Consider the following 13,058-nt stretch of genomic DNA (forward strand, 5'->3'; position numbering starts at 1 on the left):
GATGGGCATAGCTGGCTCTAGGGGCTGGAGCAGGGCAGAACGGGGTCCCAGCAGGGGACTGGCTGGGAAGGGCAGCATGTCCCTATGCGCCGGGAAGCAAAGGGATCTCCGAGCAGCATTTTTGGGGTTGTCTCCGGACTGAGGCTGCGGTAGCCCACAGCTGGGTGGGGGAGAGGAGAGCCTGGGCATGCCTGGGGCGTGCTCCTGGGAGAGGGCCCTGCTGTGTTGGGGTGTGCAGGGCAGTGAGTGCCTGGGCTCTGCTGGAGGGGGAAGAAGGAAAGAGAAGAGTCAAGCGGTGGGCTTGAGGCAGAAAGGTGCAGAGCGGGGAGCCAAAAGCAGCCGTTTTGGGGAAACGGGCCCATGGCCGCAGCTCCCAGGGCCCTGCCTGTCGGACGCAGTGGCAGGCATGCCGAGGCGGCACTGCCTGCATCCGTGTGCTCCCCTGGGCGAGGGAGGAGGGCCAACCGGGGCAGCTGGCAACGGAGCAAGGAGCAGGGGCTGCTGGGGGGTTCCCAGCAGCGGGGCAGGCTGCTCCTGAGGCAGCTCTTGATGGATGTCCCAGCTTTTCTGTACTGGCCAGCCAAATTTGCCTCTGGAGCTTGCAGGAGTCCTGCATGCCTGCCTTTGCCAGAGGAGGGGACATGAGGGTCATTGGCCCAGACGGCAGGGATGAGGTGGCTCCAGGCAGGAGGAAGGTACATAGTGGGGGAAAGGACTCCCCGGTACAGAAACAGCAACGGAAGCCAAGTGCTGGCAAGAGAGGGGGGAACACTGCAGGGCAGCTGGGGGAGAGGCGAGTGGGTCCAGGCTGCATTTTGGCTGCGTCTTTTTTGCACAGGTTCAGCTGTAAACCTGCACCAAGGGCCCAGCCACGTGGAGGAGGCTCGTCCTGACCTTTATCTGGCAGGCTTGGCCCACCTCGTCATGCCCAGCTCCCACAGCTTGCTGCTCGCCTGCCTGCGTGCATGAAGGCCCCTGAAGCCCCAGCCGCCCGCGAGGCATCGGCATGTCTCCGCCACTGCCTCAGCGCTCAAACTGACAGATATTTCCCCTTCCCTCTCCACTTGGATTTTATCTCTTCCCAGTTAATCCTCCCTGATTATACCCAGTTGATGCTTGGGGCAGCCTGTGGCCCGGCAGTTCGGAGCAGGAGAAGGGTGTGACAGCAGCAGACGGTGCGTCTCTAGAAATAGCCTGTGTTAGTGCCAGCGTGGCTGGTTGTAGGGTGGCGGGTAAGGGAAAGGGGGAGGCGGTGGTGATTCAGCTTCGCCAGTGCAGCTGGAGCCGTGTCCAGTTTCCGCTTGTGCATCCTGGTGAAGGAGAGATAGCCCTGTGCACTACAGCGGGGGCTACTGGCACCGCTCTGGGGGGTCAGCCGCCCTCCCAACTGCAGAAGGAAAAACTCCCCATCTGGAGATGGGGGAAAGCAGACCTTGATCTCAGGCAAACCTGCAGCGTGGCTGAAATGCAATCGTTTCCCAAGATCACTGTGGAAGCAGTTTAAGGAAGACACAGTGTGTGGCTGGGAAGGCAAGCTGAAGCTTTCCGAGTGGGAAAGTCGTGCTGGGGTAGCTGTAGATGGCTGTAAGGTAGCACTACTCAGCTGCACCAGGCTTCAATGCGGCAGGGGATGTTGAGCTTCCCCTTCCCGGCACAGGAGAGTGTCACGAGTCCAACCAACCTGGGCAAACATGTTTGAAAGAGCAGGACAGATTTTGGCCACTTAAACCTATGGAGCTTTCCTGTCAAAACACACAGAAATCGTTCTCGGAGGACTGGGTTTGCTACGGGAGGAGCTGTTGGCACATACTGGACTGGGATTTGGTGGTGGGATACGGGGCATTGCAAGAGCCAGCTCCTTTCCAGGCTGTGGCTGCTGGAGCCAGCTCCTCTCCTTCCCAATTACACAACACCCCAGTGGCGACCACAGCTATTGCTCAACATGGAAGAGTAACAGCATGACATGTTTTTGTTGCCATCGTTTAAAAAACAATTTAGCGTCTGGAAAGAGCAGTCAACACCACGTGAGCGGCCACTTCTTCATGTGCAACTACCAAGTGCCCCATGATGTGATTTGCGAATATTTATTCTGGATAATTTTTCTGTGTCCTACTGAATTATTTTGCACTCTGCGGAGCGGTTGCGGAAGCAGCCTGGGGAGGACCAGTCCTCGCGCCCAGCGCATGGACAGGCGGGTCCCGTGGGTACCGTGGTGTCCCCAAAGGCCAAGCCACTCATGTTTGGTTCCCACAGGCCCAGCTCAGGAAAGGCGGAAATACCGTGGTGGCACGAGAGGACCCCCGGCATGCTGGACTAACTCTTAGCTGACTGATTTTCAGCCCCAGAAATGCTCTCCTTGCTCAGCTCACTCCTTGTGTATGTTGGAAATATGAAAGCAGAACAAATCCAACTGGCCTGCTGGAGTCACAGGGTTTTTTTAACATATAAAAAAGAATTTAAGCAAAAAAATCATTCTTTTTTAATACATGTATTTTGGCAGGTGTCAAAACTTTGGGCAATCTTCTGTGACTGTTTGAGGCCCTCACAAAAACCAGGGTTGAGAGTGCAGGTGGTTGCCATGCTCAGCCCTGCTAACGTGTGACCGTGTGCTTGGTTAACTGCTTGTTCCGGGGCTGCAGAGAGTTTTATTGCACATATGTTTTGGCTGACGCAAAACTTCCCCAGCAGCAGGCCCCGGTGCTGCCGCGGGCAGTGCGGGACACGCAGTGCCCCCAGTCAGGCAGTTGGGGTACCAGTTGTGGGGTATTCCCAAACGCGTGGTGTGCCGAGGCGAGTGGCCACTCTCCCTGCAGGCACGCAGGGGGTACATGGCTACAGGCGGGTGGACGCAGTGTGCGTGCTGGGCTTGCGGGTGTGAGTGCCCCGCAGGTGCACGGCGTGTGTGAGGAGGGGGGTGTGCGGTGACGCCCGCCCAGGAGGAGGGCAGCTGTGTGCGTGTGCGTGTGTGTGAGGAGGGCTGTGTGTGTGAGGAGGGCTGTGTGTGCAAGCACAGGCGGTGTGTGTGGAGAAGGGTGCATGTGTGGGGTGTGTGCGAGGAGGAAAGGCGGTGTGCGTGTGTGAGGAGGGCCATGAGGACAGATGTGTGTGAGAACAGGTGAGGCGTGTGTGTGAGGACATCTATGGGAGGATGTGTGTATGTGTGAGGACAGGTGGTATGTGTGTGAGGGCAGGCAGAGTGTGTGTGAGGAGGGCTGTGAGGACAGGTGGCGTGTGTGTGAGGAGGGCTGTGAGGACAGGTGGTGTGTGTGTGAATACAAGTGGTGTGTGTGTGTCAGGAGAACTGAGAGGACAGGCAGTGTGTGTGTGAGGACAGGTGGTGTGTGTGTAGGGCTGTGAGGACAGGCGGGGTGTGTGTGTGTGTGCAGGGCCATGAGGACAGGCGGTATGTGTGAGGAGGGCTGTGAGGACAGGTGGTGTGTGTGCATGTGCAGGCCGTGAGGACAGGCGGTGTGTGTGAGGACAAGCACTGTGTGTGGGTGTGAGGAGGGCCATGAGGACAGGTGGTGTGTGTGTGTGTGCAGGGCCGTGAGGACAGGTGGTGTGTGTGAGGACAAGCAGTGTGTGTGTGCATGTGCAGGGCCATGAGGACAGGCAGTGTGTGTGAGGAGGGCTGTGAGGACAGGCGGTGTGTGTGAGGAGGGCTGTGAGGACAGGTGGTGTGTGTGTGTGTGTGCGTGCAGGGCCATGAGGACAGGCGGTGTGTGTGTGTGCAGGCCGTGAGGACAGGCGGTGTGTGTGAGGAGGGCTGTGAGGACAGGTGGTGTGTGTGTGTGTGTGCGTGCAGGGCCATGAGGACAGGCGGTGTGTGTGTGTGCAGGCCGTGAGGACAGGCGGTGTGTGTGAGGAGGGCCGTGAGGACAGGCGGTGTGTGTGAGGAGGGCTGTGAGGACAGGTGGTGTGTGTGTGTGTGTGCGTGCAGGGCCATGAGGACAGGCGGTGTGTGTGTGTGCAGGCCATGAGGACAGGCGGTGTGTGTGTGTGCAGGCCGTGAGGACAGGCGGTGTGTGTGAGGAGGGCTGTGAGGACAGGCGGTGTGTGTGAGGAGGGCTGTGAGGACAGGTGGGGTGTGTGTGCGTGTGCAGGCCGTGAGGACAGGCGGTGTGTGTGAGGAGGGCCGTGAGGACAGGCGGTGTGTGTGAGGAGGGCTGTGAGGACAGGTGGTGTGTGTGAGGAGGGCTGTGAGGACAGGTGGTGTGTGTGTGTGTGTGCGTGCAGGGCCATGAGGACAGGCGGTGTGTGTGTGTGCAGGCCGTGAGGACAGGCGGTGTGTGTGAGGAGGGCTGTGAGGACAGGCGGTGTGTGTGAGGAGGGCTGTGAGGACAGGTGGGGTGTGTGTGCGTGTGCAGGCCGTGAGGACAGGCGGTGTGTGTGAGGAGGGCCGTGAGGACAGGCGGTGTGTGTGAGGAGGGCTGTGAGGACAGGTGGTGTGTGTGTGTGTGTGCGTGCAGGGCCATGAGGACAGGCGGTGTGTGTGTGTGCAGGCCATGAGGACAGGCGGTGTGTGTGAGGAGGGCTGTGAGGACAGGTGGGGTGTGTGTGCGTGTGCAGGCCGTGAGGACAGGCGGTGTATGTGAGGAGGGCTGTGAGGACAGGTGGGGTGCGTGTGCATGTGCAGGGCCATGAGGACAGGCGGTGTGTGTGAGGAGGGCTGTGAGGACAGGTGGTGTGTGTGTGTGTGTGCAGGCTGTGAGGACAGGCGGTGTGTGTGAGGAGGGCTGTGAGGACAGGTGGTGTGTGTGTGCGTGTGCAGGCCGTGAGGACAGGCGGTGTGTGTGAGGAGGGCCGTGAGGACAGGCGGTGTGTGTGAGGAGGGCTGTGAGGACAGGTGGGGTGCGTGTGCATGTGCAGGGCCATGAGGACAGGCGGTGTGTGTGAGGACAGGCGGTGTGTGTGAGGAGGGCTGTGAGGACAGGCGGTGTGTGTGAGGAGGGCCGTGAGGACAGGTGGTGTGTGTGTGTGTGTGCAGGGCCATGAGGACAGGCGGTGTGTGTGTGTGCAGGCCATGAGGACAGGCGGTGTGTGTGTGTGCAGGCCGTGAGGACAGGTGGTGTGTGTGAGGAGGGCTGTGAGGACAGGCGGTGTGTGTGAGGAGGGCTGTGAGGACAGGTGGTGTGTGTGTGTGTGTGTGTGCAGGGCCATGAGGACAGGCGGTGTGTGTGTGTGCAGGCCGTGAGGACAGGTGGTGTGTGTGAGGAGGGCTGTGAGGACAGGTGGTGTGTGTGTGTGTGTGTGCGTGCAGGGCCATGAGGACAGGCGGTGTGTGTGTGTGCAGGCCGTGAGGACAGGCGGTGTGTGTGAGGAGGGCTGTGAGGACAGGCGGTGTGTGTGAGGAGGGCTGTGAGGACAGGTGGTGTGTGTGTGTGTGTGCGTGCAGGGCCATGAGGACAGGCGGTGTGTGTGTGTGCAGGCCGTGAGGACAGGCGGTGTGTGTGAGGAGGGCTGTGAGGACAGGCGGTGTGTGTGAGGAGGGCTGCGAGGACAGGTGGGGTGTGTGTGCGTGTGCAGGCCGTGAGGACAGCCGCGGGCACGTGTGACTGAGTGTGCGCTCCAGCGGCCGCCTGGGGGCCGGGGCCGGGGGCCGCGTGCAGGCGCGGGCCCCGCCACAGGCCCGGCGCTGCCACCGCCCGGAGGAGGCCGGCCCGGAGGAGGCTGGTGCCGCCGCCGCCCGGAGGAGGCCGGCCCGGCGCTGCCGCTGCCGCTGTCGCCGCCGCCGGCGGGCGGGCGCGGCGCTCGCCGCCGTCACATGGTGCGGGCTGGGCGGCGGGGCCCGCTGCTTCCCCCCCGCCGCCGCCGGGCCCCTCGGCGGGCCGCGCCGGGCCCGCCGCCCCCGGGCCTCGCCGTGCCCGCGCCGCCGGCCGCCGCCCCGCCCTCCGCTGCCGCCCTCCCTTCGGCGGCCGGGCGGCAGCCGGCGCGGCCCCTTTAATTCCCTCGCTCCCCTCCCCCGCCCGGCCGCTCCAGCCTCCATTTTCCAGCGGATCCGGCACCTGGAGGCGGCGGCGGCGGCGGGAGCGGCCCGCGCCCTGCACCGGCAGCGGTCCCCGTCCCGGGCATGGCCGCCAACATGTACCGGGTCGGAGGTAAGCGCCCCGCCGGGACCCCGGCCCCGCGCGGCCCGGGCGCCGCGGCGCCTCCCCTCCCTCCGCTCCGCTCCCTCCCTCCTCCCCGCGTGCGAGCGGCGCGTCAGGGGCCGCGGCGGGCCGCGGCGGCGGGGCAGGCCCGGCCCGGCCCGGCCCGGCCCGGGCGGGGCGGCGCGGCGGCGCGGGCGGGCTTCGGGGCGCCGGGAGGTGCGGGGCGCCGTGGGGTGGGTGCGGGGGTGGGTCTGGGGTGCGCTGGGCTGTGGGGGTGGGCAGGGCTGTGGGGCGGGTTTGGGCTGGGCTGTGGGGCTGGGCTGTGGGGCGAGTTTGGGATGCACTGTGGGGCAGCGAGGGGCTGGGTTCTGGGGCCCGTTGGGGGGGGGCCGGGTTGTGGGGTGGGTTCGGGATGGGGTGTTGGGCAGCGTGGGGTGGGTTTGGGATGGGATGTGGGGTGCGCCGGGGTGTGGGGCTGGGCTGTGGGGCTCGCTGGGGTGGCAGGAGTGTGGAGTGGGTTTGGGATGGGGTGTGGGGTGTGCTGGGCTGGGGTGCGGGGCAGTGCGGGGGTGGGCTCTGGGGGAAGTTTGGGGTGGGGTGTGTGGGGCGGGCTGAGGGGCAGCTTTGGGAGGAGCTGCTTGGGGAGGAAGGCTGTTGAGGCATGAGGCCGGGGGGTTTCTCGGTGGGGTGGAGACATAAGGCGGCTTTGGGGTGTGGGCTTTGGGGCTGGGGCAGTTTGGGGAGGCATTAGGTGGATGGGAAGGCTGATGTGGGGAGTGTGGGTGGCTCCGGGGTGGGGACAGGCTGAGGAGGAGGCAGGTGGGCACAGGGGTGTTGGAAGTGGGTGAGTGGGGTGAGGGTGGATTTGGGATGGAGGTGTGGGGAAGGGGATGGGATGGGGCACAGGGAGGTGGGGATGGGGTACGTGGGGTATGGGTGCATGGGACACATGCAATGGGTTGTGTGGACTGCAGTGTTGTGGGGGAGGATGTTATGGAGAGCAAGGGGGATTTAGGTGCGAAGCACTGTTGTGGGGGCGGTTTGGGGAAGCTTTGTGGGGGCAGTGGGGCTCGGAGACCACCTGTGAGGTGGGGGCAGGCACGAGATGGTGTGTTTGGTGTTGTGCAACATACAGGGTGTGGGGCAGAGGTGGGGACACGTGGGAGGGCTGGGGATGGAGAAAAGCCCTGCTGGGCTGTATGGGGCTGAGGATAACAGGGGCCTGCTTGGTGTGTGAGATGTGTGTGGGGAGTCAGGGTCTTGGACAGAGATGAGTAGAGGGCAGATCTGGGATGGCGGCATGGGCAGGAGGGGTGGCTTGGTGGGGCTGGAGCAACCTGTGAGAGCAAGACTGGAGACCATGGGGAAGCAGAGTTGGGATTGGGTTTGGGGCGGAACGAAGGGCTGAATGGCTGTTTCGACCAGGGTTATGTGAGGTTGTAAGGGTGGGGACGTACAGGGAGTTGCTGGGATAAGAGTGAGTGTAACGATAGGCAGAGACTGCTGGTAGACCAGGGCAGTCGCATGAAGCAAGTCCTGCTGATCTTGGCCTTCCCTTCCATTCGTGCTGTTTTATTGTACGCTTTCACATTAGTCTTCTGTTCAGAGCCTTGCACTCCTGTCTGATTGTCCTTTGTTTAAACTCACGTGAAGAGAAAGGAGAGGCAACAGGGTTTGGGATTGAATTTTATGGAATATAAACACTGAGGGTGGTCTGGCATGAATTTGTGCTCAGCCATTTTCCTTCATAAAAGCTGTTCTGTGGAACTTCCTTGTTCCTTGAACCATAGGATGTAAGGGAAGATATTTTTGTGGGGTTCCCTCCTTCTCAAAGTACCCTATTCTTCTGGAGTTCTGCAAAAGTGGAGTAAAGTAAACAAGGGGGAAATATAGTGAAGGTGGCCAAGCCATCCTGTCTGGCTGCTCTCCATCAACAACTACTTTTGGTTCTTTCCACTTTTCTGGTCTACCCTTACTTTGCACTGTGAAAAAATGTCACGTCTGTTGTCACATTTACACTTTTTTTTTTTTCCTCTGGTTGTGCTTGGTTTCATAAAGGGATAAGATATTCATCTTGGCTGTCCCAGCTTTGTTTCTTGGGTTGCTACAAGCTAGTTGTGTGTGTGTACCATTATCTTGGGTTAGAAATGCTGAGAGCAGAAAAATGAAAAGGAAAACAGGCTGTTGGAGTTTACAACTCAGTTCCTGGTGTGACTTGTAAAGGGAATTGTTTCCTGGGAATTGTTGTTTAATATTTAAGGTTACAGGTGCTAGTCTTGCGTTGAATGTCATCTCTAGTGTTTTGCATGACAAAACCTGGATTGTGCTCCCCATAAAGTCATGTAGGTGGGAAGGGACCTCTGGAAATCTCTAGTCCAACCACCTGCTAAAAGCCATCCAGTTAGAGCAGGGTGCTCGGGGCTGTGTCCAGTTGAGTTCTGAAGATCTCCAAGGATAGCAATGCCCCCTGTTCTCTGGGCCCTCTTCCAGTGTTAGACCACCCTCCTGGCAAGTTGTTTTCTTTTTATGTCTGGTTGAAATTTCTGGTTGGAACATATGTTTGTTGCCCCTCATCCCTGTGAACCTCTGAGAAGAGCCTGGCCCTGTCTGCTCTACATTGTAGATAGCAGTAACATCCATCCCTGCCTCCAAGCCTTTTCTTCCCCAGGCTGAACAAACCTGTCTCTCTCAGCCTCTATTTGTACATCCTGTGCTTCAGCCCCAACCACCTTGGTGGCCTCCACTGGAACTTGCTCCAGTATGTCACTGTCCTTATGCTGGGGAGCCCAAACTGGACCCAGCACTCCAGATGATCTCATAAGTGCTGAGCAGAGGGGCAGGATCTCTCTCCTTGCCCTGCTGACTGCACTCTCGCTAACGCAGCCCAAGATGCCACCAGCTTTGCTGCAAGGCTTCAATGCTGTCTCCTGGGCAACTTGTTTTTCTGGGTATTTTTCTACAAAGATGCTTTGTAGATGGCCTGTACCATTGCAAGGAGGTTTTCTATCTCAGATGCAGGGCTTTGCATTTGCCTTTGTAGAACTTTCTGAGGTTTCTGTTAACCCATTTTCTGGCTCGTTGAAACCTTCTTGAATAGCAGCCCTGCCCTCCAGTGTATGGACTGCTCCTCCCAAATCCACAAAATTTCTCAGAGTGCAGTCCAGCCCCTACACAGGTCGTTAATAAAAATACTAAACAAGATTTGCCCCTGTATTGATCTCTGAGGGATGCCGCTGACAAGCAGGTGAATGCTGTACTACTACTGATCATAAACCTTTGAGCCTGGGTGATCCAGCCAATTTTCCACCCACCTTACTGTCCAGTGATCCAGTCCATATCTCAGCAATTTGGTTTTAAGGATACTGTGGGGGACAAGCAAGGGCCTTGTCACAGTGTGTACCACATGCACTGCTCTGCCCTTATCCTCAGAGCCAGTCTTTTCATCATAGAGGGGAATCAGATTAGTTGGGCACAATTTGCTTTTGGTAAATCCCTTTTGGCTGTTCTCAGTCACTTTCTTGTCCTTCAAGAGCTTGGAAACGGTGACCAGGATTTGCTCCGTAACCTTTCCAGGTGGAGGGCAAGGCAGTTGGCTGATAGCCAGTTACTGTCCTCCATTATTGCCCATATGGGTAAAGTCTTGATTTGACATATCACCAAGATCAACATATGGACAGATACAGCCATTTCTGTATGACTGCTCTGTTCAGTGTGAGCCAAAGGAGCTGGGAGTACTGTGTTGTTTCTGACCCCTGATGTTGGTGGCTCTCGTCAGTGACTGTGCACATTGAAATTCTCTGTGTACTCCAGGGCAGGATTAAAACCTGAATGGGATTTGTGCATAGTCATTTCATATACTTCTCACTGGAAGACAAACGTTCAACAGACAGTCTGTTATCGTCCTTGTGGTTACTGAATTGTGTATATGGACTCCAGACCTAACAGCTGCCAAAAGCGTATTGTTCACTGTAGATCGATAATAATCCTCGAAGTGTGCTTTGATTTGGAATGGATAGTGATTACTTATAGCCTAGTCATGAAACTGTGTGAATTTTTGTTTTCAGAAACGAATAGCTGGATTACACTTTTCTAATAAAGGCTTCTTTTAAGCACATAGTTATCAATTTTGTTCTGTAGGACATGAAGTATCTTATTCCCTCTTAATGTTGATATACCATTGTTCATTTCTAGAGGAGCTTAGCAGCCTGCAGCATGGGGCCAAAAGTGGCGTGCAAGTCTTAACTCTGTGTTGTGTAGTAGAGCAGATATTGAGGAAGTTGGGAGCTGCTGCTTGAATGGTTGTAAGAGTCTGTGCCTAAGTTGAGGGGTGGCATCTAGTTGCTTACAGAAGGAGGTTCTCCTGTTTCCTGGTGAACTCCTACTGGTACACTTCTAATGGGGGGAGGAGGGGGGTTCAGTTGGCAATACAGGTTGGACCCTCTTCTTGTAGATTTGTGTGGTTCATGGGTGATCTGAAACATTTTAAATGTATAGGGAAGAGGCCAGGGTATCGCCCTCCAAAATGAAGTATGGAATCTTATTTGTTATCTGGAAGGAAATTATGTGCCTCTAATGTAGTAAAGTGAAGCTTTTCTTAACAGCTGCCCTGCAGCTCTGAAATGACAGGTAGCATGATGTAGGTGGGCTACTTTGCCTGGAAAGAGTCATGGTGGTTTGGCCTGCTGCTTTGTGGAGAGGCCTGGCTGTCTGCACAATCAAAGACTGTATGGGAATGTTGGATAAACACCAGATCTAAGAAACTTGGGATGTCTGAGCTGGGACTGAGGGCCTCCGATGAAAAAATGCATGTGGGAGAGAGATGTTCATTGTTTAGTGAGTGCCAGCTTCCCCTTTCAGGAGAGCGCTGTGTCAGCTTCCTGGAAGGGAACAGGTCATCTCGGTATCAAGAGACTTTCCAACAGCTATTCTGCCTCTGCCTTCTCGGGGAGGGTTTAACTGTAGTATGACAAGTATTTCTTTCTGTGGCTGTAACTGCTTGAGCCCCACTGCAGGTCTGAAACAAAGATTTTGGGGGGGGGAATTTCCCTGTGGTACTGATTTGAGGAACTCCAGAATTCTTCCATCTTTCCTCCTCCTTACCTTTTGTTTTTCCTGGCTTAGTTTTAATCTGTACCAGCTACCTGATCTGGTTCACTATGGGGACTGTGTGAACAACTGAATGGGCTCAGTGGGAGGGCTGGGAACAAGGGGATGAAGGAAAGAAAGGAAAGGAAGGATGGAGCCAACACTTTTTGCTGAGACAAATGTCAACTTATGCTTTTAGTTGAAAAGCTCTTTATACGTTTTTGAATTTTAAAAGTTATCCTCTTGTGTAGGAGTGTATTAGGCTACAAAATTAGCACTGCCTTTGAGTCTGTAGTAGATTTAAGGTGTGTTTAAATTGCACTGGAAGTTGTGATCACAGGACTGTCAGGTACATCTGTGCTAGCTTTATCTAACGTGTTAAAAGCAAGTGAAATCATGACCACACAGTAGCTCTATTCCAGTGTGCTGGAGACTGTAGCTGCACAACTTAATTGGTATTGTTATTCAGACTAGCTAGATTAGAACTGGTATTGGTGCCTGCCTGTGCCCAGTCATACTTCTGATTGCAATGCAGCCGTCCCCAAAGTTTTTAACAATGGCAGCGTGACATCATTTCTCTGTTATTATAAGGTGTTATTAATGCATCACTGAGGACCATGATTTGACCCGCCCCCATCCAATTACATACCACAGTGTGGAATCTAAACTCCTCTTGTGGCTTGTGACTCCTTACATCTATGTTACTGTCTGAGTGCTGCTAAGAGAGGAGTGAATTTGTTCTCTTGACATCACAGTGATGTCAATGAGAATTTTCTGTGCTTCTCCTGGTGAAGGACTGAAATACAGAGCTATTAAGAAAGCTTACACAGGAGCATGTTGATGAATCCAGATCTGGAGTATATTATTCAGATACTTTAACTACAAGAGCATGTGTTAACCCTCTATCATCTTTCTTTATTATCGGTGTGTATGCATATCAAGCTGCTGGAGAGGGTAATGGGAGTGCAGCTCCATCAGTATACTGTTTGGTTCTGTATTCTCTGTCAGAAGGTGAGTTGTGTGGGGTTTTTAAAAATTTTTTTTTATTAATTAACCTTTAGCTGAAGTTGAGTGTTTGAAAGTAACTTGAGCTGTGAGTGGATTTACTGGAGAAAGGGATTAAATAACTAGTAGAGATAACAGAAATGAGGGAGTTTATTCTTGCTACTTACTAATAGATTTCTACAGTCATTGGTTCTAGTAAATACATGCCAGCTTCTTGCTTATCACATTTCAGCAACAGCCAGCCATTGGCTTTCTTCATCTTTTCCTTTCATTGTTTCCCTTTACACAAGGATTTATATTCTTTTGTTTTACAGTTTTCCCCTCCCTACCCTGTATCGGACTGCTTCAGTGTCCATTAGCTTTTGTTTGTTGAGGAAATGTTGCATGGTCTGGAGCGTGGTGTCAGCCTGCTTAGGGGTGTTTGGGTGCTAGATTCTTAATGACTGTGTCAATACACTCTCCATGGGTTTGTAATAACTGTGGAGCTATATGCAGATCACACAACTGTGTAAAAGCCCTAAGTCTGCTTTTGCCAAAAGATGGAAACCTGGTTTCTCCTCTCCTTGCGCCCAGCAAGGTGTCTCACCTCCTACCTAGTCCAATTTCTCTTGCCCCCTCTTGACCAGACAGGTGTCACCAGCCTGTTAGGAAATTAGCACAGCAACACAGATAGTTTCCTGCTGTGTTGCTGAGTTTAAGCTGGTCCACGCTGGTGTGCGGGAGGCTGGAGGGGATGGCATGCAGGGAGGGATGGGGACCCTTTCTCCCTGCAGGGGCTGTAGGCAGGTGGGCAGCAGCAGCCTTGCGGGCGGCCTTGCCTGCTGGTTGCCTCTTTGGCACCCTTGGAGTCCGGGTGTTTTTGTTTCACTCTTTTGCCAT

General features: G+C 55.6%; 1 protein-coding gene across 3 annotated transcripts in view; it reads left to right on the forward strand.

The window, feature by feature from the left end:
• Positions 1-5,963: 5,963 nt before the first annotated feature.
• Positions 5,964-13,058, forward strand: part of MTA1 (metastasis associated 1) — a 94,881-nt gene continuing 87,786 nt past the window's right edge. For all 3 annotated transcript variants that reach the window (XM_067300727.1, XM_067300728.1, XM_067300729.1), the window contains exon 1: positions 5,964-6,098. In XM_067300727.1, the coding sequence (XP_067156828.1) occupies positions 6,071-6,098 (28 nt within the window). In that variant the 5' untranslated portion in view covers positions 5,964-6,070. The remainder of the gene's footprint in view (positions 6,099-13,058) is intronic.

The sequence above is a fragment of the Apteryx mantelli genome, chromosome 8 (assembly GCF_036417845.1).
Source record: "Apteryx mantelli isolate bAptMan1 chromosome 8, bAptMan1.hap1, whole genome shotgun sequence".
NCBI classification, from domain to species: domain Eukaryota; kingdom Metazoa; phylum Chordata; class Aves; order Apterygiformes; family Apterygidae; genus Apteryx; species Apteryx mantelli.